The sequence below is a fragment of the Calliopsis andreniformis genome, chromosome 8, assembly GCF_051401765.1.
Source record: "Calliopsis andreniformis isolate RMS-2024a chromosome 8, iyCalAndr_principal, whole genome shotgun sequence".
Classification (NCBI taxonomy): Eukaryota; Metazoa; Arthropoda; class Insecta; order Hymenoptera; family Andrenidae; genus Calliopsis; species Calliopsis andreniformis.
The window spans coordinates 6,057,557-6,085,275 of record NC_135069.1 but is presented as its reverse complement, the minus strand read 5'-3'; the positions used below and the strand labels follow the sequence as shown (position 1 = coordinate 6,085,275).

At 37.7% G+C, this 27,719-nt stretch overlaps 3 protein-coding genes across 7 annotated transcripts in view; 2 read left to right on the top strand and 1 right to left on the bottom strand.

Annotated features, from left to right (window-relative positions):
- The first annotated feature begins 653 nt into the window (after nt 1-653).
- The window catches only part of LOC143182298 (uncharacterized), a 36,194-nt gene continuing 9,128 nt past the window's right edge, over nt 654-27,719 (top strand). For 2 of the 3 annotated variants that reach the window (XM_076383233.1, XM_076383232.1), the window contains exons 1-2: nt 24,759-25,118; nt 25,976-26,131. In XM_076383233.1, coding sequence (XP_076239348.1) covers nt 24,978-25,118; nt 25,976-26,131 — 297 coding nt within the window. In that variant the 5' untranslated portion in view covers nt 24,759-24,977. Of the gene's footprint in view, nt 702-24,758; nt 25,119-25,975; nt 26,132-27,719 lie in introns of those variants that run through there. The other variant, XM_076383234.1, reaches the window with a different exon arrangement.
- LOC143182297 (proton-coupled amino acid transporter-like protein pathetic) lies at nt 9,087-21,872 on the top strand. Of its 3 annotated transcripts, none has more exons than XM_076383229.1 (8): nt 9,087-9,215; nt 15,661-15,726; nt 16,158-16,250; nt 16,537-16,894; nt 18,321-18,593; nt 18,683-18,861; nt 19,233-19,402; nt 20,366-21,872. In XM_076383229.1, exons 2-8 carry the CDS (start codon nt 15,668-15,670, stop codon nt 20,605-20,607), a joined length of 1,374 nt encoding a protein of 457 aa, XP_076239344.1. In that variant the 5' UTR covers nt 9,087-9,215; nt 15,661-15,667; the 3' UTR covers nt 20,608-21,872. The 3 variants fall into 3 exon arrangements, with proteins under 3 accessions (XP_076239344.1, XP_076239343.1, XP_076239345.1); XM_076383228.1 differs by lacking the exon at nt 9,087-9,215 and adding an exon at nt 13,415-13,531; XM_076383230.1 differs by lacking the exons at nt 9,087-9,215; nt 20,366-21,872 and adding exons at nt 13,415-13,531; nt 19,595-19,931.
- Nucleotides 22,103-23,987, bottom strand: LOC143182061 (sensory neuron membrane protein 2). The gene is made up of 7 exons (XM_076382803.1): nt 23,886-23,987; nt 23,651-23,805; nt 23,417-23,579; nt 23,043-23,291; nt 22,764-22,975; nt 22,430-22,601; nt 22,103-22,369 (listed from the first exon to the last, which is right to left on the bottom strand). Exons 1-7 carry the CDS (start codon nt 23,985-23,987, stop codon nt 22,103-22,105), a joined length of 1,320 nt encoding a protein of 439 aa, XP_076238918.1.

Here is a 27,719-nt window from a genome sequence, read left to right as displayed (position 1 = left end):
ACATAACAAGTGATTATCGACCTCCTTCATAGGCTTCGAGTACTCCTAGTGTAATATAATAGTTCATTAATTGTATTTGCAAAGTATTTAATCAAATCATCCCTATATTTCTTATCATAAAAAATATGCATCTTTCATATATATTTATTTCCTTTTTTCTTTAATTTTCCTTTACTTTTCTGAAACGAATTGTGCCTGTTAAATAAAAGAACGAATGAATAAATATTCTTCAACAGCTCTTCAACCTCGTTTTAGGTAATAGAGTTCGCTTCAGGCGTCGAATTGAACGTCAGAGTCTACATACTCTGTGTCTTTCCAATCGCCTGCTGCCTCGGCTTCGTGACGAACCTGAAACTCCTGGCGCCCTTCTCCACGATCGGCTTCGTCTTCGTACTCAGTGGCGTTTGCATCAGCATCTATTATTTCCTCGAGGACTTTCCAGATCCTGGAAGGCTGAACAAGTTCACTCAGGTGTTGCCTGTGCCCATGTATTGCAGCATTTTCCTGTTCGCCATGCACAACACTACCTACTGCATGCCGCTGGAGAACTCGATGAAGAATCCGACACACCTGCCGAGGCTGCTGACGTTCAGCATGATGTTCAACATGTGTCTTTACACAATATTCGGCCTCCTTGGGTATAATAAGTATGACAGCGCTACCTGCGACACGGTTATTAAGAATTTGCCTTTGGACCAACCGTGAGTCGATCTTCTTCCTCTTATTTTTAATATACTAATCACTTCCTTTGATCAACTTGTGACAGGGTCTTCGCTTACTCTAGCCTCGTGATTTGTCAGCAGTGATACAGAGTGTTTGATAAGAGGCGTTAGAAATTTTAAAGGGTGACTTTACAGACTAAAATGAGATGGAAATGAAGATAGAAGAAATTGTGCTTTAGGCTTCATTTTCGAGTTATTAATTGAAGAGGTCGTAGCAATTGTTGCAGATACATTTAAAATGCACGTGAAATGTGTCTGATTTGAGTTATTCTATTGACATCGCTGTGTCTGACTTGACTACTGCGCGCCACAGTAGAATAAGTCTCGAGTCAGACACATATCGCACGAACTCTAGGCGTCGTCCTATCAGTTTAATTAGTCTGAAATGGAGCCTCAAATATATTTTTGTTATTCTTGATTTTTCTTCAGGACACTAGGCCCAATTTTTCTGTAGTATGAGGGTGAAAGCACAAAATAGGGAAATTTTTCGATAGTATGAGAGTGGAAACACAGAGTAAGGGAAATTATTTTTATTTTTAAAAGGTCTGGCTTGGGAAAAATTTATCGTCAATTTTCTTTTCTACTACAGATTCTTTAAATTCGTACGATTTATAATAAGTACTCTGTCAGCGTAATATTTTCTCACAAGAGACAATTTTGTGCAAGGCCACTCGATACGCTTCAAAATATTGATTTCAAGATGATATCGATTGGATGTTTCAGCGATAAGCTGATCTGAAGTGCATTCTACACGTTTTGCACATTTTTCATGGTCTCTGATAGAAGCAAAGGTAGCGTTTCAGCTGCATGTAAACAACTGCAACTGTGCATTTTCAGTGTATGTTGGTCGAAGTCCACAGTCTAGATGAACTATGAAATTGAGTATCTAAAGATCAGTTTTGAGTACACTTATGTGATGCACTTTATATACTCTATGTCTTCTGACAAATTACAGTCAATCTAGAATGAATCGTCTGATCAAAATGATTAAAATCATAACTATTTCTTTCTCGTATCTCTATGCAGGAATATTAATCTATGTAATTATTCATATTAATAATTTTTGGCTGTGATCAGTAAATTTGCAAATGCTCTTCGCAATACAGTGTATCGCTGGACGATCGACAGTCACTCAGAAATGATAATTAATCGATTATCTCGCATTTCAATTAAGAGTTGACATGCTCACGTGATTCGTCTTTGCCTCGAAATTAAGCACGCGATTAGGCGACAATATTTGGATGATGGTATTGACATGTTTATTGCGTCAGTTTTTACTTGAAAAGATAATGAGACAAAGTGAAGTATTTCGGCTAAATTCCACTATCTCACTAATAGAATCTAGAATTTTAATTAATCTGAACTCCATCGTTTCGAAATATAATCGAAAAATAATCTACAAGGAATTCTCTGATTTTTTGGAGCACCCTATAAATGCGTAGCGTCTTTAGATAACAAATAATCAATATCGCATTTAATTAACGATATAATACAGTGCTTCGTGCGATCCCTTGACTCATGGGATATTAAATTTCTCAGGAAAGAAATTAAATAACCGAGTATGCTCCAATAAATCTGTCAATAACAGAAGTCATGCGTACTCACACCTATAAATACTTTTATAATTAATTTTAATCGAATTTGTTTTAACTTAACCAAACTCATCGCTCTACCACCTACATTCCTTTTACAACCACTGTCATTTTTCTCATTTTACCAATTTTACCAATATAAATAAACCTCAAAAGCATGACTTCTATAAACTCATTGCTATTATCGAGTCTAAAACATCTCCATAGCGATTAACAAATTACTGATAAAATTTTAACCAAAAATACAAATTTCGAACTCTCGTTTCATCATCAGTGTATACATATACCCACACAGAAAAAGCCTATGAAGGAAATCTACTTCACTGTACTTAATAGGTCCTCTGATAAGCTTCTCACTGAGGCTGACACTCTATCACTGTTAATAATCCTCTCCACGCTCGCTCAGACAAAACGTCATGTACAAAGTACTATATCCTTATGATTCCAATCGTCGCGATAGAATCAAGAAGTCGATCGATATCAGCGGGATTAAACGAATTTAATGACTTTCTTTTACGCTGGAAGTCGTTCTCATATTCTTTCCAAATCGAAATTAGGATTACAGGGATTTGAACGATCCCGTATTACGCACATTGCAGCAATTAAGAAGCGACTACGATTTCCAATGTTCCAGTTGTTTGTTGCCTGCCTCAGTGTAGGAGCGAGTGATATATGACGAGCTTAGAAATTAATTACATGGAATCGACTCGCGATTAATAAGAAGTACGCGCCGCGACGATGGAGTAATTTTCCATGAACTGCAGGACGATGATCTTGAAAGATTATTTCTGGCTCTAGATGAGTTTCTCGTTCTTGGTATAGACGTCAAGGAATGCGTTGATATTGGGAATATCGAAGAGATTCGGTGGCAAGCAGTCGTGACTTGGTGTAATTATAATGTTAATTGGAGAGCTATCTTGCACTGTTTATCGATCGCTAGATTATTGGATCAGCAGTTCGTAGAATATTAGTGCGACAAAAATCTAGATTAGTACGACAATATTAGTACGACAAAAATCTTTTGCTTTGGTGAAGTCGATATCAGGAAATAGTGAAAATTTGAAAATTTAATAGAGACTCATTAAAAAGTGAGCATTAGATATTTGAAGTCCTCCTTGTGAAACTTTTTCTAGGGTTTTGTAAATAATAGTAGAATTATCAATTATTGAAGAAATACATCCTTGAGAAAAATAATGTTAATCCCTGCGTTGCACATATTCAAGATAAGCCTAATACTCTGAAAAACAAGTAGCAGCCATTTTTACTGTTTTTTAATAAATCCAGTATTAAAAGATTCGTCTGCATAAAAATTATTATATTAATAATCTTCAAGAAGAAAATAAACGTAACAAGAGTGTGGAAAAAAAACAGCTGTACTTTGAATGCAGTTAGCTTATTACGTTATAAATCATTCACAAAATCGAATCTTATCATGAATCAATGCTCTCACCTTGTCTGAACATCTGTTGACAGTTTTTTTGTACCCTGAATTTCGAGGCAGGTAATAATATCCTTGAAAGGGTGAAGCAATCAGGTCAGTTATGTTTCGACCGTGACAAGGTGAAGATGTGTCCGCGAAAATACGAATTATTGCTGCCTGTTGCATCGAGTGCATTCATACTATACTAAAATATTTATTATTAACAGTGTGATATTAAGATTCTTTATGTGTGGGTGTAAGTGTTATTGAACTTTAAATAGTGCGTGGCAGAAATGGTCTCACAATCTCGAGTACCAAATATCTACGTCTTCGAAACTAGATTACAGCTTGCAGAAAGATAAGTAGATACATGTTTCCTAATTTCTTCCATTAAGAAATTTAGATGCTCCTGATTTTTAGATATTATGAAAATAATAATGAATTGTTATATGTATATTTACTTAAGAAATTGTTGATAAGATATTAACCTTGGGATGGCACACTTGGGTCCTTCATGACCCTAGCAAAATACTGATTTCTGTTACTGTACTGTAAAATAATTGCAAATAAAAATGCTCTTTAATTTCTTTGATATTTAAATTTTATATTTACGTTTTACATTCATAATATGTGATAATCACGCTAAACTTGAAAGACCTAGTGTGCAGCGTGACAATCTAAGAAAATAGTGTGCCATTCCAGAGTTAAAACCGGAATTCTGATATCCTTTTATATTTCATTTTCGTTAAGATTACTGAATATTATTGATCTATATTTCCAAGCTCTCAGCTTGGAAAGTACCTACGTACTTCTAGTGTTAGATAACGAAACCGGAATTTTCTACTATTGTTCTTTACATTGCACATACCCTTTCTCTTAACAAGTGTCCACTTTCTCCAGTTGAACATTTCAATCAAAGAGTTAGAAAATTCGTAATCGAAAGGAGATATCCCCGGCAATTTTTCTTTTAATTCTTGTGACACGGTAAAAGGGGATCAGCGTCGATTTTTTCGTCATCGACTTGTCCATTTATCTGGAACGTAGGCTAGGTATGGACTCTGGGGACATATCACTATTTACACGTGCTCCGATCGTTGCTCGTTATCGTGCGAACTTCTTTATCTAGCTTCGCTTCATTATTTGTATACACGTGTGCATGTGCTACATTCCATCGAACGTTCATCACATTAGGTCAATTTCTGATTGAATCATCTATCGAGGATCAATGCTCTTATCGTCGTGACGAAACTTTTTATTTCGAGAGTGCGTGATCAGGGATGATATCGCAATCGATAGGCGTTTTCCTAGTGCTTATTGTCCTCTCGTGTGTGCCTTTTCTATGTCTCTTTGAGGACGAGTATGATTGCTAAATGTTTTTGCTCCTTTTTGATCGTAGGAAGTGGCTCAAGCTTACTTGACTTCGCAGAAATAATATTCATTTTATTATAGACTGGCCCAGATGGTTAAAGTAGCAGTTTCCCTGTCCGTTATGTTCTCGTTTGGGTTAGCTTTCTTTGTACCCCATAATTTACTGTGGCGTTTACTCGAACCGAAGTTTCCAGACAAGAAATACTATTATGCTCTGCTTCGAATAGTCGCAGTAATTGGTTCAAGTAAGCGAAATATATTGGAGCAAAATATAGAAAATTTAATTTTAAAAACTAAGGAAACATAACATTTTAATTTCCTCGAATAATATCTTAAATATCAGCTTCGATTATTTTACATTATTAAATGGATCTAATATTTTAATCTCTGGGTTGTTCCCCATTTCAAGGATATATTTTATCTAAACTCTACATACCATCTATTATTCCAAATCAACTTGAAATATTTTATCATCAAATGTTAATTAGCTCTGACAACACTCTTCATAAAATTGTCTATCAATTTTTATCATCGATTTCATTTCCAGCGTTGATAGCCATCGCTGTTCCTGAAATGGTCCCTCTCCTAGGATTCCTTGCTTCCTTAAGTATAACCACTATTATGCTACTGATCCCTACACTAATTGAAACAGCAACGAAATGGAATTACGCTACACGATTTCTTATTGTGAGGAACATCTGTATCTGTTTCATTTGGCTATTTCTGCTGGTGAGTGTTGAAATCTAACCCATGCAGGTAATTACCATAGTAAATTTTGATTAGACAACCTTCGAACGCAAATTGCGTCTGTTCTTAGGAAGTGGCACATTGCTCTTTCACGTTTTATCATGGAGTAATAATTTATTTGAAAGTTTGTTTTATTATTACTGACCATGCAAATTGAGCCACAAACGTATCAGTCTATAACAGTTTTTGTGGGCTACAAATCACGCGAAATACATAGTTTTTAAACCGACAATCATCGACCAGATACGACTTTATGATAGTGAAACAAAACGTGTGAAACTCGATCTATAATTTTGCTGGATAGAAAGGCTAACGAGGTGCATCGAAATTATTTTGAAATTGTTTCTACTTGCACATCGGTTCTTAAATTCTTAATCGTTAATCAGACACTTTGCCAGACAATTTTCTATCATTTGAGTAAATCGTTGCGTATGACAGTCATTTTCTGGAATGTTTTATATCTCAATCAGAAGATTGATAATAGCCTTTGCTCCTGTTGAATTCAGTAATGTTTTTTCACTAAATAGATTTTCGGAGCGACCGAAAGTTTACTGACCATCATCGCTGAATATCAGGAGACGAAGGTGGAAGGATGTTGATGCACAAATTGAATCGACACTCCCATTGTCACTGTTTTCTCTAGCCTACGGAAATTATAACAATATATTACACGTTACTACCATTTAGAAAATTTTGTTCCTGTATTTATAAGAAAAGCAGTAACATTTTATTAATACTTTTCGATCGTAAGGTAGTACTAATAAAATGAGTTTTACAATGTGTTTCCTTGCTACTATGAATGATAACTCATTATTCTGTACATAATAACCAGGTAGCATTAAAATGATTCGTAATGGCATCAGCGCGAAGAAAAGATCTATAAATCCCGGAAATACAAGTTCTTGCGCAAATGAAACAAGTCCGAGGTAACTTGCTACGATGCGATACATTCATCACGATTCCAAGATTACATTTATGCGGTTCATTAATTCCATATGAATAATTAAATATGCGGATTTAGTATTCTTAAAATTAGTGATAATTTAATCACAGAATAATACTCGTCAGTTTGAACTTATTTCTTGGTATCGTAATTTATTTTAGAATCTGTAGTCTTGCAATTAATTATATTAATGAACATAATTGGAATAATTTGTTCCTTTTGAAAAATAGTTGAACTTTTAGATGGTATGTGTTACTAAAATAGATATAGTATTTTTGTAAAATATAAATACACTTAAAAATAATTAAATATAGAAACACTTATCAGCTTTGATGCAGTCGTAACATAGCTCGAATTTTATTTAAAATAATAAGTATATTATTCAGTTAAAAAATTGTTCTTTTTAGTAACGTATGTTTGCAGAAAAAAGAGACAAAAAATCTAGAAAAATTCCTTCCTCCACCTAAAAACTTTGAATTTTCTCTACTTTAAGGGTATAAACACGTTACACGGGTACAAACAGGCCTAACATAAGGGAAAATCTCACATTATAGATCAGCTACAGTATGTAAAACGAGTTCACACTCTAATTCACACACATCGTCCCAAAAAAAAGAAAAAGAAATACAAGCTTCAGCCCCAGACCCTCACTCCCACCCCAAAACGCATCAACCCTTGAACCACCTCCCGCCCCAAGTCCCAAAGATCCTACGGTCCCAACGACCGCAGCGCCACCAGGTCCCCGCCACGAGGCTGTACCCATGACTCACTCGTGCACCACTTACGCAACGTCTCGTGAACCGCAGCTGAACAAAGCGGATCGGGTCGAAGGCGTCGCGAAAAAGAACGTCGTCAAGGAAAAGAGCTCAGGAGATCAACCTGGGAGGAGAGTAGATCTCGTGGAGGGAACCGCAGACGAGAAGGACAATGGTGCTGGCCAGAAAAAGACAGAGGGAAGGTGAAAGGGAGCTGGCGAAATGCAGACGGTGCGAGATCGTCGTCGATCGCGGTTGGACCTGTCTGTTTGCGCGCGATCGTTGCGATGCTAAAGACGCAACGCGGCATCGTCTTCCAGAACACGACCGATAGAACTCATTAAGTGTATACGGCCTCTATCTCCCCTCCCACGCGTCGCGACGTCGCTCCTAGCGGGACGCCTGCTCTGCATCGTATATATACCTGGGACACGCCGAAAAAACTTGGCCAGTCGTGTGCGATCTGTCACCGTGACACTAACGACGCTTCCTTGTAAATTAACGCGAGTGGGACCGCAGAACTGGACACTGTTGACTTTACTTGAGAATCTCTCGACAGAAGGTCCTCCGATAGCATCCCTTGGGGAGGAAGTGAAAAGATTCGAGCGGGTAGGTGGTTATTGAGACTCTAGGCAGTCTTTAAGGGAGTTGGGATTTGGGAGTTGGAGAATCTGGAACGTGGGAAAGCTTTGGAGGAAGGTTTGAAGGTACCTGAAGGATCTGAAGTAGAAGTATTTTTTGAAGATTGTAAGATAAAGGTCCAGGAGATTCTAAGTAGAACTTAGGGAATATGGAACAGTAATAGAGTCTTGGATGAAGATTTTTATTGAAGAAGTGTTATCTGCCTGTTGGTGGTAAAAGTTCAAAAGGTTCAAAATAGTTCCTGGGAGTCTAAGGGAGTACAGCTACCCTAGAGAACTTGAGGCAGAAGTGTGCTTGGAGAACAAAGAAGTATTAGTACCAGAAAGCCTAATTCCTCTTCCTACTTTAAGTATCCTCTAACCAAAAGATGGAAGAACAGCCCTAAATCTGTAGAAGACATCCATCATCACCGAAAGCAAGAGTCATCGGAAATCACCAACAGTGACAGATCGGTTCGATGCTATCAACATTGATACTTCTAATGACTCTGATGACTTCTCCTTTATGAAGCACCGAAGCTAGCGTTCTCAATTTCGTTCGGTTCCCAACAGTGAGTTTTATCGCCTCCCTGGCGTCGCATCCTGATTATCAGCGGCGATAAGGTAAATCCCAGTAGACGATTGAGCGATTCGATCGAGGCAGACGGAAGCTCGTTGGACGTATCATCGCGCGACTTCATTTGCGCGTGGGATTTCGAGGCAGCGGTGTATCTGCCAATAAATCATACGCATGACAGTGGCCGAGGCAGAGCCAAGATCCCTCGATAAATCATTATCTCTGGCAGCGTTACCTGACCCGCGTGAAAAGATAAAAGTACGGGAAGCGACGGGAAGTTCCATAGTTTCGGATCGAGCCCAGCCACGCGTCGAAGAGAAAGGACCCACGGAGGATCGAGGATGCAAATAGGCTGTCGACAAAGGATCCAAGCTTCCTTCTAGCCCGTTTCATTCAGACCAACGAGGAACAAGGAAATCCCCCCAGTGGCTTGTTGTCAGCAGCCTTGAATAGAAGCAGTCGAGAGCGCACGTGAGTATAATTATGCAAATCGCCTAACCGTGATCGCCAAAAAACCCTCGACGTCGATAAACACTGGCCAAGAGATGAGTGGCCGTGAGATCCCCGTGACTGATTACGCAACGTGGCGGACTTTCGACGCTGCAGATCGAAATCGAACTGGAATTTCAGCGATCTTTATCGGTCCGCGTTTGGGGATACGTCAGCTCTTGGAGAACGATCGCGAGGAATTTCGTGTGGTTCCTGATAACGACGCCGCGACGAAGATCTCGCGGTCGTAAACGCAAATTCGCCCCGATTTGTTGTGGCCCTGATGTTGAAAATATCTTTATTTGCTTTAGCGCATTCGCTTCGTGCTAGATGACTGATATTGACGCGAATCGAGAGCGAGATTGTTTTTCGTTCCAGGTTTTGTTGACACGTTTCGCGCGATGGAAGAATTGTAGACTTTTATTGATATACAGAGATGCTTCAAATGCCAGTCTTCCACTATTCCATTCGATCTAGTATTATACGTATTATAATTAATTTAAACTACGTTTAAGATGTAGGTACTTATAGTTTTCAATAGCAATCAACTGGATTCGAATATCATGTATGTGAGAAAGAACTCGTCGCGTGTTAGCATTTGATGCATGAAAAGATAAGCGTGATATAGTTGGGTATAATTATGTAAGTTATAAAGTTAGACTGAAATAATTATTTTGTCTATTTTCATAGAACTGTCACGTGGGGTATCAATATACACTCTGTTATTTAGGGTTTCGATTATTCAGCCTATTAATAATAAAAGTCTAGTAAGATTAAGAGTAGACTTCGAATCATTTAATCATTAAATCAGAGCCTAACAAAATTACAAAATTAGACATAGAGTAGCTTTAAATTTAGTTCCAAGTCGATTAATCGAAATTTTACTGTCTATACAGATTTCATTTTACCTTTTTGTAGAGCATGTTTCTCTAATCCATGCATGTTATACGGTACTCTCTCGTTATATGCTCATTGTTATATTCACTGTAGCTTGGGATTATTTAGAGCGAAAAATTTTCACTTGCATGCAGTGTCACTCATAGGTATGATAAAATCAAAGTGGGACACCATGAATGTGAACTGACTTAGAAACCTTCCACGCTATAAACTCGTGAGCCACGGGACAATCCTCAGGGAACATTGTAAATAGTGTTAATTTTAAGTAAATAGTGCCATTCAACTTTTCTTTGCTTGAGATAAAAGTAGGCATTAATACTTTAATATTTAAAGCTGCTTATCATAGTTACATTCCGAATTCGATTTATCTTTCATGAATTTATATTGCAGAGATTTTTAACTTGAACTTGATTGTGAAGATCTGGACTCTTAGATAATCCATTATATTCTCACTTCATTTAGTCAGAGTCTATATATATTTAAGAGCTCTGAATTGAGGTATATAATTTGATAAAAATTAGCTCTATTTTCAAAATCACTGAAAACTGATTTCCATTGCATTTTCTACTCTCATCTCAATACAAAGTATCAAGGATACTTAGGCAAAGTTCCAAAAATGTCTACTTTTCATACATGAAAACTTCTTGTGCTTCCAATCTTCTATATTTCCCCTATTTATCTAAAATACTATGTAACATATACAAGCTTCTGTACTAGTATGTACCCACTGTACCCAGGGTACTCTCATCACCCAATCCCTATCATGAAATTAATTTCAACAAATCCAGTCCTATCGATCCTCCTCTAAGGCATTCACATCCCCCCTCGATCTCCATTTAAAATAAAAACTTCACCTCGAAGGGCATTCGCTCAAGACCATTCCATATTTACCATCGTCATGGTCAGCGGAGCCTTGACGTTAACGAGCTTCCGCCAACAGGGATTCTTTTGCCGCCATTTACCATTTTCATTTTCTCAAGCCATCGCGAGTCTCTAAACGGTCATGGTCATCGCGCTGGGAGAAAAATCGTTCCCAATTTTCACGAGGTCTGCTCGACAGAGCTGCATTCTCAGTGAGCATTATCGGGCCACTTCCACGCAGTTCCTTCGAGATATCAGTCGCGTGGCGGACGAGCGTGCCGGAAATCGAGGCTCTGGTTGGGCTACGCGGCGCGGTGTGCCTGCCGAATGTTAAAACGCAACGAGAAATGCGGTTACAACGCGGAGGAATGACGTGCTCGTGAGTAATTGTACGCTGCGCGATTGCACACGCGTCTCTGCGCGATAATATGCAATTTCCAGCGGTTTTCTTTGTAAAGAGCTTGCTGGGAACACGGCTCGCTGAATTGCCTATCCAAGGGTCAGTTTATCGAATTCCTGCGGCTTGGATCGGGTTGATGAAAAGAAGTTATGGACTTCGGGTATCTGATTTCAATGAAACTATTTTTGGCGAATCTTGTTGATAATAATTAGAGTCATATTCGAGCGTTTGAGCCAATAGGACTTATTTAAGATATTTAGTATTAAAGTTTCATGAGGCTAAAGGTTGGTGTATACATATAGGTACAAAGCAAAAAGTACTGAACTACGAACCCAGAGATCTTGGGTTCGAACACTCGAACATGACTTTAATTATTTTCCCTCTAGATTCGGCAGAAAAAGTTTGATTGAAATCTGAAACCCAAAGTCCATAACTTCTTATGAGTGGCAGAGAATGCAGAGACGCGGAGGATAGCTTTGCTGGGGCGAGATGGAAAGTAGTGCGAAAGTAAATGCATGGAATTTTGTTTCATAGTATGCTGTATTATATTACGGAGGCGGAAGTCTTTCACAATTGATATTAGTTTGTTGCTACAGAGTTGCAGGAATCTTAGAATAGACAGGAAATATTGATGATATAAAGGAACGATGTTGTTGGTATTATTTATTTTAATACAGGACATCTCATTTTTTTTTTAATATAAGCGTGTTTTATATATCGTATCAGTAGAAATGAGGGAAATATGTTACATAAATATTGGTCGTTCGAAGTTTATGGAAATGTTAAAGCAAAAATATGAAATATGAAGGAAGCGATAACGGGCTGTTGACGACATTTAGGAATACTAATTCTACTGATACTGTATTTGAAAATAATGGTCAGTTTCTGTGGATATAAAACTGACATTGGCTTAAAAATGAAGTTTTTTATTGTACTGTTGATTCATCTCGTGGAATGAGTCAGTTTAGTTATTTATATTGATTTATCGCACGTAACACTGTTTCCTGAAAGTAGAGTGACGTAGAGTGGGGTGATCCTAGAAATCAAGGTATTAGTCTAGAAAATACTTGAAAACATTTTTTCTTACACATTTTCAAAGAGCTTCAAACGACCTACATTAAGTTGTTTACATGATATTTTTTCTTATCTTTACACGTAGAATGTAGTAAGCAATGTTTGACCCAGAATATGATATGCACTCTGATTATATTGCAATGCAAACATATGTCTTTTTAGTATTTCAAAAGAAAAGGTAACTCCACTTAACAGTAAATAGACTTGCCTCAGATCTTGATAATAAATTAATAGACTGAACAATTCTGTACCTCAGAGTCAGGGTAGCTCAAGACCATTTCTTCCAAATTAATTTTTTTACAGGATCTTATTGCTTTCTCTTCATTTTGTTTTGTTTGAAGTACAAAAATAGAAATATCCCCAAATAACCATCATAATATCGAACATACTAAAGTACTCTCTTCATCTTTCAGACTTTTTATCGTTCAATTATTTTATATATCACTTTCAAATAGTAGGAAGGTAAAAGTACCTCTTGATCAAAGGGAAGGGAACGCGATCGCCAAAGGGGACATTTACTTCACCTCTTACGCAACGTTTCCCAGCAGAAGGGAACGAACAGATGTGTGACATTTCGCGGATCACGAGCAGGCGAATTTCTACCAATCAGCCACGAGAGCTCGTGTCGACGTTGCCTCACGGTATCGACGTATCCACTTCATGATCTCAGCAGATCTCCGCGGATTAGCCTTGCTCGATACACCTAGGCGTAATTCCTCCCAACTCGGTGGCCACTCGTGACTCCTTTCGGTCCTTTGCTTACATCAGAATTATTTATTAGCCACCATCGTGGGACCTTTCTCCTTCCTGACATTAGAAAGCGTTACGTGTACTATTGTGCACGTTCCCGTGGAAGCGTTCAAGGATATGTCCCAGCTGCAATACCATAATTGCATGTGCCTCGTGGTCGATTCTCGTGGCAATCGGTTGCTCAACAGTCGCGATTTCGTTCGTTTAATGAAACGACCACTTAAGCAGCGTTCTCACGTGCGAGATTCGCGAGACGCGGGTGAAATGTCTCGAACATGATGCCACTTGAAAGCTGCGCTTTTGGCAACGTTCCTACGTGAGTAATAGATCTTATCTATCCGGTTCCTTTCATCAAGCAAAATTAGATCCAGAATTATTCTAAAATGTAGGAATTTATAGTGGAAGTTAATTCTTATCAGACCAAGGTGGAGGCACTCAGGGTTGAAATACTCGAGAATTGAGATTAAGAATCCCTAAATTAAAGATTTGAGTATTTAAAAATTTGAATAGTTGAATATTTGAGAATTTGAAAATTTAAATATTTGAGTATTTGAATATTTAAGAATTTAAAAACTTTCATTCGATCTTATTAAAAAAATAGTTCCTTTTAACTTTAACATGCTTCTTATAGTTTCAAATTATTTATCGTCACTCAAAATACTTTATCAACTACTGCTAATTAAAATAATATTTTATCAACAAGACTTCTACTCAAAGTACCATGGGAACGCCGCTTTAGGTTCATTAAACCCAACAACTAAAACAAGTAGATACGAACAAAGAAGATCGAATCTTTATCTCTTGCAAAACATTCAATATTTATCAATTTAAAAATTCGGTAATTCTTGGCTTCGTTAAGTAGAAAAATAATGTCGCAACAGAATAAGACAGTGATCCTCTTTTCCTTTTCTTCCCGCAACATTGAATCGATCACAATATTCTGTTTGTTTAACAAAAGCCTCCAGTCTTTTTATTGTTCCTTCTTTAAATACTCTCACAAAGAAACATATGTCGCTTCTTCGTGTTAAACAATAACGGTCAGGGTCAAATACCAACTTGCGACAATAAACGTCAAATTGTTAATTATCGGTTCTGCTATCGTACTTGCGCGTTTCGACGCAATGAAGAGTCGCTCTCTCGATCGAATCTCGAAATTTAAAATTACACCTGCTGTCCAATTGATTACTTATATCCTTAGATTTAATTATTTGATGTCCCACCGTGATGGACTCTCTTGAGTCACTAATCAAAATTTGACCCGTAAATGCGCGCGAATTTTGGCGGGCTACGATGATAATAATATTCGTCAGTCGATGGAAAATTTTCGCCGATAAAAACGACGACCTTAATCAGTGACGTCAGTAGGTGTAGGACCACTCACGAGGCGATAGAAATTTTAGACAGATTTGTTGTCAAACATTTCTGTTATCAACGCTGATAATCCTTTATTACTTTCGCGAAATTAATACGAGTGGGCTAAAAGTTCTCCGTAACTTATAATTGTGCAGGTTCTAGGAACCTTATACCATTAAATGTATCGTTATATTTTTTCTGAGAATGTTTGGTCTATTTTAAAATATTTTATGTTAGGTGCTAATTTCGTGAGCCCCACCCAGCATAATTCTAATTTGCGTGTCAAGTAAATAAAGACAGTAAAGACATTTCAGTCGAATGAAGCAGTCAATGAACTATTGGATTTTGACAGATTATAATGATAAGAAAGTGACTTTAAATAAAGACGAGAGATAATGATGTTTAATAAAAATGTAACTAAAATACGTGCTGGTATTTCGATAATATGCTGTGATTAATACGTCAAAGCGTAGTTTATTTACATAATGTGTTTTTGCCTTGCTTTTTGGACAACTGAATAATATACTGATAGTGGGAATAGATTGTCAGACAGTATTCTTCAAGGGTATTCACCGTGTAGTGTATAATTCTTAAGATTAGTTAGCAGTGTTTAAAAAGTTACCTAAGTCCTCTGTCTTTCGTTAAGAGCAACGAAATATCTGATTCATCGTATAAAAATCCTTTTACAGGAAACAGTAAAATATATGCAGATAGTGTCAAGCTTCCAAGTATGTGATCTTTAGACCATGTCCTTGTATTTTTATAACAAAGCCCACAGAATGTCGAGGACATATTTTCTGTAATAAGTCAGAGTTCCCAGAAATCATGTAACTGCAATCAATTTGCAAACCATTCACCTACATACCTTTCGTTATTGATACGATCACAATTGCTGTTGTCTTATTGTCTACGCAGTGATTCGTATCTTCCTCGCGCGAGGATCTTCACGACACAAGCTCTAAGAGTTCTAATTGGCGTTCACGGTCGTTCGTTGGTATTAATGCTTTAATTAAAAGTATAAATTCACTTACTACTTGCGATAAGTGAATGTAAAAAAAGATGGGCAATCGCAACATGTATCTTTTTTTTTAGACTCATCATGGGGAAGAACACGAAGCAGTCAGCCACTGACAATCCAATGCAGGAATTCAGCAGCAGGTATTATTCAGCGATTAATTTATGTGTGACCACATAGTGAAGCAAAAAGATTGAATTAATTCTCATATTCATAATTGAATCAAAATCACAGAGAATATTTCTAATTTATTAAAAAACTTGAGAAATTTTCGTGACTGGGCTTACTGATATCAAACAAATCTGATACTCAATTAAGCGACACAGATTTGAACCGCTTTATCAGGCCCGATTAGATCTTGATAAAAACGGGTCATGAAAATGAAGACGCCAATGAGCCCTCGTCAGAGATTCAACTTCTTGTCTCGCGTTTTATAAAATCCCTCATATAAATTCAAAAATGAAACAAGATAATTACTCAACTCTTCAATTCGTCACACAAAAATTTCTTGAAATTTAAATTCAAGCAACACAACTCTACTCATACTAATTCTCACTGTTTCTCTCCTTAACAGCACCAAAATCGCTGCTGTCACGATCGGCGACTACAACGAGAAGGATGAGCTGTACAACCCCTTCGAGCACCGTGATAAGAAGGACAGCAACTCGTGAGTTCAAATTATGAAATTAAAAATTCTGAAACCTTCAAAACCTTTTATTCCAAAAATTGTTCAATACTGAAACCTTCAAATTGACAAATCAATTATGTAAGCACCTCTGTAATATTCTATACAATGTAGAATGACTTGCAGTCGATCCAGGGCTTTATGAGAGATCAAACAAATATGTTTGATAAATGAAAGGTTATAGGATATAAAACACTCAAAAGACATAGCGTCTCGGAGGCCAAGTCCTACCAGTAATAAAAGAAACAAAAAATGGTTCGTCTTGCAGAGATGTCGGCGCGCTGACTCATCTACTGAAGTCGTCACTGGGCACTGGTATCCTCGCCATGCCGAGCGCGATAAAGAACGGCGGGCTCCTGTTCGGAGGAATCGGTACAATCATAATAGGGTTCATATGCGCCCACTGCGTCCACATATTGGTTCGCTCCTCCCACGTGCTGTGCAGGCGAACGAAAACGCCGCGGATGTCGTACGCAGAAACAGCAGAAGCAGCGTTCCTCTGCGGGCCAAAGGCGGTCAGGCCCTTCGCAAACGCCAGCCGACACTTCGTAAATGCCGCGTTGTGCGCGACTTACGTTGGAGGCGCGTGCGTCTACGTGGTCTTCATAGCGACCTCGATTATGCAGGTGAGCTGAATGAAGCTGGATGAAGAACGCTGGAGTTGATAAATAAATAAATGATCTATCAGGATGACTCTAGAGTCTTAGGGCGACGCAGGCTGAGATACAATTGTTGTGAATATGCGATCACAGCGATGATTCTTCTTTTTTTATCTGATGGATAAAACAGGCAGTAAACAAAATTGCTAATAATTGTATCGCAGTCTGTACTTTGTACTAGTCTAGATGTGTCAGCGAGGGTAGAATACATAGGTGTGTGACATGACATAACTCGCAATTTTTCTACTTTTAAATTATTGGTAGATATTTGAAAAAGGGTTTTTGCAGTGGATTTTAAATAACGATATTATTTTGTTTTTTAAATAATCAAGATTTTTGTGTTATGTCACTGTTTCAGCTTGTAGCAAATGAGCGAAATTCCTGTCTGTGTATGTCATGTTTTATTAGCACTCTTTTTACTCCCACAATCAATAGAAGAATATTAACTTTTAATTAATTTATAATCGTTTTTAGAGAGTAGTACATTTTCAGTGAATTTGACAGTTCCTATTTTATACAAATTGGGTATTTTCAAAGTCTAAAGTCTTATGTAATTGCTTCTGTTCGAATGGACGCGATTAAGAGAAAGTTAGCAGGGGGCAAAAGTTGAGTACCATCAAAAGAGTCGATAATCGTGCTAAATATTACAAGAGCGCTGATATCGGTAGTTGAATATCAAACGTAAACTGATGCTTCTCCCAATTTGACTATCGGGAGAAGTTGATACCAAAAATAAAATTATCAGAAGAATATTTGTGTTGGATCATTTTAGCGAGCCAATGGAAATATTTACAAAAAGTCGACTATCTCTACGAATTAATATACTTTATCATTAAACTGGTATTTTTATATCGAATTGTATTTAAAATCGTACAGATTACAAACGAATCTTTCTTGATACTATACCGGTTTTATAGGCGCATCAAAACGTAAGTGGATTGTAAAACCAGTCTAATCGTCTCGTTCGTCGTTCGCATCCTTCTCCTTTTTTCCTCGAAAACAATTGAAAATCTGTGCCAACGCGTAGCCTCGGGACTCGTACTGACTCGTTCGACCTGTCTGCGAGCATAAAGCAATTATGCTGTATTTGAACGAGTTTCAAATAACCAGTTTGAGGAGCTGAACAGCTCCCAGCGTTAAGGAACATTTTATTGCATTATAAAGAATTAATGTATAAAACATGAGGCATTTATTTCTAGACGAAACGTGACAAAAAATTGCTGAATTCTTCTGACACAAGCTACTCCTGCAATCTTTTCCTTTAAATCAAATATTCATCTTATTCCATTTGAATCAAATACTCATTTGAATTAAATCAAGTTTAATCAGTACTCCATCATTCTATCATAATCCTATCTTTTTCTCTAATTATGTCTCTCTGTTTCAATTCCAGGTGGCGAACCACCTTAGTGGTATGGAAATATCGGTTCGTATGTACATCCTCACGCTGATCCCAGCAGTGATACTCCTGGGACAAGTGAGAAATCTGAAGTACATGGTGCCATTTTCCATGATCGCTAACTTGTGCATGTTGGTTGGTTTCTCGATCACCTTGTACTACATTTTTAGCGGTATTCATACGTCGAATATAAAGTTGATCGGTTCAGTCCAACAACTGCCCACATTTTTCGCGACTGTGATATTCGCCATTGAAGGCATCGGCGTCGTGAGTACCTTTTTTTTGCTCCTTTGTGAATGGTTTTATTCGTAGTGGTTCAGCCAGATTTAACGATTGTATTCATCGGTTTTGCTCAGGTGATGCCTGTGGAGAACAGCATGAGAAATCCTCATCATTTCCTTGGGTGTCCAGGTGTCCTCAATATAACGATGACGGTTGTAGTGTCCCTCTATGCTATATTAGGAGTGTTTGGTTACTTGACGTATGGAGAGGCTGCCAGGGGAAGCATCACGTTGAATTTACCAATTGAGGAAGTGTGAGTTGTTTGTTGAAAGTAGAAATTGTCAGTCATTGTTCGTACGATACTTGTTTCGCATTTTAAACGAAGAATTAAGAAAAATTAAGTGCCTTACAGTTTACAATATTTTGATACTTGAATTATTGAATATTTGAACCTCTGAATATTTAAATTCTTGATATTTGAATCTTTGAATATTTGAAATTTTTAAATATTTAAATTTATTTAAAATATTTGATACGTGAACCTCTAAATATTTGAAGATTTTTGAATATTTAAATTTTTGAAATGTTGAACCCTTCCACATTTGAACATTCAAGCAACTACACCCTTAAACGCTTGAACCCTTTAAACCAGTAATTTCACATAAAAGAATATTTTATCCTCAGTTTGGGACAGACGGTGAAGGTGCTCATTGCCTTGGCCGTTTTATTCACTTACGGTCTGCAGTTCTTCGTGCCATTAGAGATCATATGGAACTTCATAAAGGACAAGTGCAGTCACAAGTACCAAGGTCTTTGTGAAACACTGATGAGGATCTGCATGGTGATGATAACAAGTAAGAAATTTTACCAGATAAAATACCATGTAATTAACCAACACGTGCGTCTTAGTTCAAGTAGAATTGAAATACTGTCATTTTAAAAGCTCTGCATTAAAATAGAAATATCTAGACATGGTATAATAGACCTGTTCGAATATAAGAATTTAAATTACCATAGTAAAATTATTTCCGGCAATATAAACGCAGACTTTGCACGTATGATTGCTGAGACCAACGACGGTTACTCTTCCGGTCGTTGCTAGTCTACGATAGCGTGTGTGTAGATACCAGTCCACGCGTGTTACTTTCCCAAGGAAGAAAGAGAGAAACACGAGTTGCAGTGGAAAGGTATAGGCAGACTGGGCCAGGGAAATACCTGTTAGTTCTGTGATCGCATGACTCACTGTTAGTCATAAGCACCGTTCAATGGCTCGTGCTTGTTCGACTCATTCAGAGTCTATGAGCCAATGTTTGAGACATTAATGTCTCGAGTTTTTGGTACAACACTCTGTCACTTATTAATAATAAATCGTAAAACACTAGATATTAAAATAGAATCTTTAAATCATTGAACATACTTCACTTATTAAATAATCTGTACCAGTGTAGAATTAAATTCAAACCACATTTTAACACATTCTTATCGTATATAGATATACAATATAAATATATATAGATATACAAATATAAAGATACACAATAAGGGGAACACTCTCAGTCTGACTCGTGACTGTCTCATTCTCCTTTCCCTGTTTACCCCTCAAACGCCTATAACTGTACTCCTTGCTTAAAATTCAAAGCCAGTTTTCTCGAAGTCGAAGCATGGTATACAAAAATTTCATTCTACATTTTCGTCTTACTTTTTCATGTCACGCTTGTTCTACCAATTTCGGTGGAATTACAGATAAACACATTCCAAGACAATAATTACGAGCGATCAAATATCTTTTTATAAAAGTTTCTTCCTTTTTCTTCCAGTTGTCGTGGCGCTGCTCGTCCCAGACCTCGAACCATTTATATCGTTAGTGGGTGCGATATTCTTCTCCATTCTCGGTATCAGTATTCCAGCTGTAGTGGAAACGATTTCGTGTTGGGACGGTCACCTGGGTCTGTTCAAATGGAGGCTTTTAAAGAACACGATGCTTCTGGTGTTCTCGTTATTCGCGCTAGTATTCGGCTCGTGGATCTCCATAATACAGATAATAGAGCTTTATAAGTAAACAAAGTTCAGAAATGATTTGTAAGTGTGAAGACTTGAGGGTGAAAGAGAAGAAATTGACGTTGTAGTCAGGGTGACAAAAAATGGCACCCAGTGGCCACTTCCCCCTAACATGGATACAGATACAGGATATAAAGTGAAGGGGGGAGGAAAGTTGTTTTTTAGTGATCTTAAACGAGCAGTTAATTTAGACAACAGGACTTGTTACATTCTTCACAAATGAAACGACGAAATTTACGTGGAAGTATTTATTTCTAAGGTGTTTCATGTACATTCTGTATTTATTTGTACATTCTGTTTAAGCATTTTTTTAGACACGCGTAATATAGTTATTCTCATTAGCATAATGTTCGAGCACTTTGAACGAAGAGAAAGAAAGAGAAGGGTAGCACCGTAGGAGGATTCAAAGTACAATAACTCTTATTTATAGTAAATATATGCAAAACGGGACGTTGATAGAAGGAACGTAGAATTAGCACTAATTAATTTCCTGACGAGGCAAAGCCTGATCAATAGTGTACATATTACAACATTGACATTTAAAAGTGCCAGTAAACTTCGTCAAAAGAGAAATTATTTTTTTATACGAAGATTAGAAGTTTACTCGTTTGCATATGAACTTTCGCGTGAGAGTTAACAATCATGGTGCGACCAAGACAATTTTAAAGCCTAAAGACTATTTAATTTTATAACTGTATAAAATGTAAATTCGCTAAAATTAAAAAAAAGTACACTAATTTCTCACAAAAGAAGCTCGACGTCACTGAATAAAAATTTCAATCATCACGAAGACCTGAGTCTCATTTATTTTTTTCATGCAAGAAAATAAGAAAATTAAGGGAAACGTGCTTTTATTAAACAAGAGGCATAGAAATTGTTTCATCAATAAAATGTGTGCATAATCATGCAATGCACTACTCTACAAAGTACTATACACGCGTTGAAATCTCTCCATCGTGTGCAGGGACTGCCCCTCGCGTGCGATGTTCACTTGCTGGTTTGACGTCACAAGCATAGGCTCTCTTGAACTCGATACTTGTGTTTTATCTTTTATAAAATAACGCAAAAATAAACTCAAGAGGACTATATAGATTCCAACAATCAAAGGAATCGTCTGAAGAAATGAGAAAAGATGTAGAAGTCGAAGTGCTTGATACGTCGGCGATATTATTGACATTGTTGGTTCATTCCCCTGTAAAATATGTCACCCACTCAATCACATCATTAAAGAAGAAATTTGTTATTACATTTTATACCATCCGTATTATAAATAAACACTATATAAACACTATGCATAGAAAAATAGAACGATGAAACGAAATCAGTATTGAAAAAGAAGAAAATAGAACACTTTGAAGAGGATATTGCTTCCCAATCTTCATAATCGAGGTACCATTGGTGTCCCATGAGAAGCCCTCTGGGAAGCATTGCCTCTGCTTTCATTAGCATTTTATTCGAATGCTTTGCATTAGAGGCAATGCTTCCCAGAGGACTTCTCATGGGACATGTATCGTACATACATTTCCAATCCATATGATAGGGAATATTCCCTCGCTGACATTCGAAAGCAGCTTCACAGGTTGCTGAGACAACCTCAGATTCAGCTGTATTTTCTTGTTCCCATCCAATGGTGTCCCAGTTACTGGTTCGATGACGATGTAAGTCTGATGAAGTTTTTCAATAGGTTTTAAGCCACGAGCATACGATAAAAGCGATGGATCGGCGTGCAGAAAGTGAGGCTCTGAGGTAATGAGAGGTACTTTCTAAATTAAAATTAAGAATCAGAAACTTCTTTATAATTGTCGATTTTATCGTAGTTTTACCTGACATTCAGACACATCGTGCAATCCCCGTGGCAAACACTCCACTTTGTTGTCCACTACTGGACAGTAACATTCAGATTCGTTTCGATACCATAGTCTTTCCTTTAAGGCAAACTTGGATCCAGTTATTCCGTGTATCGAGATATCGCTTTCGAAATCGGCATCCACGGTCCTACAATTTTTTAATTCAATAAAAAAATCGACAATGTCTTGTTTCGAAAAATTTAATTGAGGCATTGCGCATAGCCAGCGCGATTTCAACAATTTCTTATGTTTTTTTCTTATATTTCTTGAGAACACCTTTACTAATTAATATCAATACCAATTATTATACCTGCACATGTCAGGTATGAATGTCGACACACTGTCCAGTGGTTCCACTAAAGGAGCCCAAGTGATGGTGTCAGATCCTTTAACCTTGTTGCATTTGTCAGAGTGCCAAAACTTTTGCATTCTGTTTCCCATGTAAGCTGTCGTGTCACCGAGTTGAGTCTTATTTACTAGGCCCCTGTTCACAGTAAATGGTCCACGATATGAGTTATTCATCTGTCGAATAGATAAACTCTATCTCGTTATTTTGACCCCGAAATTGTTTTCAGATACAAGATCGTACCCTCTGAAAAAGACTGAGAAAATAAACTCCCTCCTTGTCGGTCTCCCTGAGGACTGGGGGTGGGTTGCCCTTCAGTGTTTTACATATGAGACTCAATTCGGGGAACCTGTCCGGGTTGCAGCTCACTTTTACCCCATTGAAAAGTATATCGATAGGACGAGCTTTTAAGAAAATAGTACTGCGATTCTGGAAGAGCTTTGGTATGTGGTCGCCGTACTTTTGCATGAACTGTGGGGGCAGAGTTGCCAGCTGCAAGTAGGTATTTTATTTTTTATTATTATTATTTATTTAAAAAAAGAAGAATATAAAAATCGTTTCGCGAATGAGAAAATGACTATGCAAGTATTGCAGCAGTCTCACTTGCTTCTACTCACAGTCAATATCGAGCCCATGTACGCTGGATTTAATATCGTAACTCTGTCTTGGGAAGTTATATTCACACTTTTGTGTCTATTAAAAGTGTACGTTGACTTTGTGAGATAAGTGATTTCGTCTTTTTCTTCGTCCACATCCAGAATTTTCTTCTCGTAGATTTCGCTAAACATAACATTTTTGCCTGCATTGAACGTGCAAAATTATTCAAAGAATTTTATTTGATTTACACTTACTCAAACGTTATCGGACCGAAATCCTGTATGATTGGTTCGATTCCTCGCATTACTTCATCAGGATTAGTGACGTTGAATAGGTAACACGAGAAGACTAAATTTATAGGAGAGGACCAGACTTTATAAAGTTTCGATTCCTCAGTTAGCGATAGCCTCTGTAAATTATTAGAGATGACAAAAATTCAGAAACTTTTAAAAATTCCAGAGAGAGCTAATATAATAGTGGTTTACTTACTTTTTGTATATTTAATGCCACTTGAGATACTAAGAATTGTCCCCAATTGATTGTTGCTCCAATTACTATCAAAACGGCCCCCAGTGCGCCCAAATAAACCATTATTCGTTACTTAAAAGCAATTACTAGTCACTTATTAATTGTTTCTTGATGGAACACAGTATTTAACGTAAGATAGTACAAGAATATTCACAGGCTGTGCTTAGAATATTAAAGCTCGACACTCTTGCATTATCACTGAATAATATGCATCCCCTTGACCACGTTACGTAGATTAATAGTAAAGATACATACAATTCCATGAATTATTTGCGACAGTCGTTATATCGTATCAGCGAATTTGAAATTCTACCGTCACGTAATTCTTCGTCAGCGATCAATATAAGGCTTCATACAATTATACACGATAAATAATTCTCTTTCCAACATACACAATAATTCTTACATGCATATCGAAGAAAATACAAAATTCGCGCGAAAAAATCATACTAAAGAACTAAAAATTTACTATTCCTAGGAATCGTAAAAACTAATTAAAACTCATTTGTGTTTCAATTCAATATATTTCAAATCGCTTCGATTACAATATAGACACAATCAAGAAAACACAATCTTCTTACATCTCTTCTAATAATTCAAATCAGATTTAGAAATTTCCCTCCTCGAGCGCGCATTTGAATTGAATTCCTCCCGCGAAAAAGGCCCGCTCGAAACGGCGGGAAATTTGAACTTGACCCATTCACGCGTATCGTTGACGTTGACAGTAGAATTCCGTGGCCCTCTGGCGTGAAATTCTCGAAGCCTAGGAACATGTGGAGTCGCGGCATCGTGCATGCTGGACAACAGCGACAGGGAAGAGATCGAATGGCGGCGTTACTTTAGTTTTGTTAGAAATCCCTGTTTGTTAACGGCCGCAGTGGTCGACACAATTTTTCCTCGCCGTTATCTCGACGACTCGTTACTCCCCCGCGTCTAGTGCACCGCGGCCCTCCCTCGAGTCGAAGGATTTACAGTGTGCAGGACAAGGGCCACGGACAGCATAACCTAACAGAGGAACGTAGAGCGTTTATGTTTTAACCGCGTTTCGGGAGAATGGCAATGAACGAGGATTTCAATTTCGCTGAACTGTGCAGACTTTGCTCGCTGAAGAGCAACCACCAACTTCAAATCTTCGACAAAGAGGGAGAGCAGAGGCAATTGCTTTTCAAAATACGTTCCTGCATTCCTGCTGTGGTGAGTCCACTGTTCTCAAGTTCTGCATTCTTCTTCGTTTTTCGAGGCAACCTTTGGGGATTATTTGGTCACGGTTTCTGTGGTTTTCAGGGGTACATTTTTGTTGTATTTTGTGGGATTTATTAGCAAAGGAATCGGGGAGACACTAGTGGAAGTAAGGTTTGCATTATTGATGAGACTTTTAGTAAGTAATTAATTAGAAATTCATTCTTGAAGAGTTGTAATGTGATGATTTGGTAGAGGAGAGAGTAGGCTTTTGATTGTAGTGAAAGATTGGAGTAAATATTTTAGGAGACTTCAATTGGGTTCATTTTTGTAGTCGGTAGTATCATGAGAGATTCATGTGAGTTATGATGATAGATTTGCGAGGAGTGTGGGAGGTTTGTATTGAGATTAAGATTGTAATAAGTTCTGGAGGTTTGAAAATATGTACATGCATCTGCATACAATATTCTGTTATATTTTGTATCTGTCGTATGATTCTGTGTAATTTTTTTGAGGCAGCGTTAATGTAGTACATGTGACTCTAATTTAAATGAGGAAGTACTGAAAATTATAGTACTAACACATCTGTATTCTGGAGTATTACTCCAATTCGATAAACTTCACCCATGAAATTAGTACACATTATTTCATAATACAATTTTTATTACTCATTAGTCTGTATCGACAGATAGACTAGTCAAGCTGTTTTCTATTATTAAGAAACTGTAGCCTTTATTTTTCATTATTTTAATCTCTTTTCATAAATTTCAAGCCATTTAAATCTCAGTAAAAAATGAAGGAAGAAAGAATGATTTCTTTTGGCTTTTTCTCCTTTTTCGAACGGGTACATTAACTTATCAAATTTATTGCAGATAACGAAGGAGGACGCGTTACCGAAGAATATTTGCCAGCGATGCGTGTACAAACTGGACATGTTTTATGAGTTTCGTGTGAGCTGCATGACCACGGACACCGTATTGAAAAATTACGCGGACAGTCTGAAGCACCTCGCCTCATTCGTGAACCAGGTAAGCGAAACTTATGTTTTATGAAAACCTTTCTTACCTTTTAATACAAGGACGCCATTAGATAGAAATTTATTTTATTATCACGAAAATTTAAACAGACTTCTTACCTGTACATAAAAGATCGTTTAGGTAATTTGGGTAAAGGTGAAAAATAAAAAAAGACAGTAGGTTCTTTTAAACATTTTATTATTCTTCCTGTATTTTAAATACAAGTCTCAAATTCGGTCTAAATGTTATGAAGCTTCCTAGAAGATAGTATAAGATAAAAGTATTTTTAAATTTCAGTGGTAATATTGGAGCATTTAAAATATAGTCTCAGTGCTAGAATACTTAAAAAAATATTGCTTCAGTTGTGTACTTTTTATGTTCTTCCAAATTAGAAGATTTGTAAAAATCATTCACATCGAAAAATGTGAGACATGTATTTCTCTTTTAACTACTGATATTCATGTTTAAGGGGTGAAAAGCACCCCAAAGTAAAAATGAATAATTATACAAAATGTGTTGCTTTTATAAGCAATAAGAATATATTTTCCACCCCAACTTTGGGGGTGGTTTAAAAAAAATGAATATCATCAGGGTGGGATTCGACCACCCCACCACAGCTTACGATACTCAACTCCACATCATTTTGTTTTAAAACAATATTTTCCAAAAACTGTGGAGTTGTGACTTGCCAAAACACGTGTCCACTATTTCCGCCAAAAGAAGCACCCTGCAAAGTTTGAAAAAAAAAAAAATCGGCGACCCACAGATCAGATCCTCCCCCTCTCAGTCCTAAATGGAAGCATCCCACACGCAAGACAGCATCCTCAGGTATCCCCCTTCGAACCTATCTAAATATAACAAACGAGCGACTCATAGCGCGCGTTCGTTCACGGCTACCAGTTTATTTGCTCCTAATTGATTTCACGGGGACATCGTGCGCGTTCAAACCCCTCAGCCACGTGCTTTACGATCGTCGAGCAAGTGCCCTTACAAATGGCGGCGACGGCGCGCTTAATAAAGGTAGATTAAAGGCCGTGGCGCGAGTCTTGCTGGTAGAGGAGGGCCCCTCGTTTTTCCCAGGGCAGGGCGAATTTATCGTTGGACAAGCTGGACACGGATAGTCGAGGTGGCCAGGCTATCCCAGCCGCGATCGTACGTATTCTAGGAAGTACCAGGGACTCTTTACAAGCTCGTAAACTCGCGCGGCAATTTCCGACACGACGCGTTAAAGTGACTTTATGCGTCGAATGGGTGGCCGACACGAGTTCCACATTTCGACGGCGTAAAAAGCCCTCGATGCGACACGCGCTGGAACTTGCGCCCGCCCCCGAGGCCCCGTTCCACTGGGCGACGAGCTGAGCCCCGTGTTCTGGGTGCTCGACCAGGCGATCAGGGCACGGGCTGCTCCAGAGCGTGTTGTCACCGCCTTTGGAGTAGTTTCGAGTAGTTTCGAGTAGTTTGAAGCGTGGAGGAACGAAAGATACAGGGTGATCAGTTTAAGTGGGGGTCCTGTGAGTGTTGGCAGCATTTATCGTAAATGCTGTAGCACAGACGACTCTAGTGCTAGCCATTTTGAACAAGAGGAACGCTGTGAGTCCCA

Bases quoted from the DNA above. Each gene is read 5' to 3' on its own strand.
- LOC143182061 (XM_076382803.1), bottom strand. From the start codon at position 23,987: ATGGTTTATTTGGGCGCACTGGGGGCCGTTTTGATAGTAATTGGAGCA. The intron at 22,976-23,042 runs GTACGATCTTGT...TCTATTCGACAG, and splicing joins TTCTCAGTCTTTTTCAGAGG to ATGAATAACTCATATCGTGG. The intron at 22,370-22,429 runs GTAAAACTACGA...ATTTTAATTTAG, and splicing joins ACGATGTGTCTGAATGTCAG to AAAGTACCTCTCATTACCTC.
- LOC143182297 (XM_076383228.1), top strand. From the start codon at position 13,491: ATGATGCCACTTGAAAGCTGCGCTTTTGGCAACGTTCCTAC. The intron at 16,251-16,536 runs GTGAGTTCAAAT...TTCGTCTTGCAG, and splicing joins GATAAGAAGGACAGCAACTC to AGATGTCGGCGCGCTGACTC. The intron at 16,895-18,320 runs GTGAGCTGAATG...TTTCAATTCCAG, and splicing joins TAGCGACCTCGATTATGCAG to GTGGCGAACCACCTTAGTGG.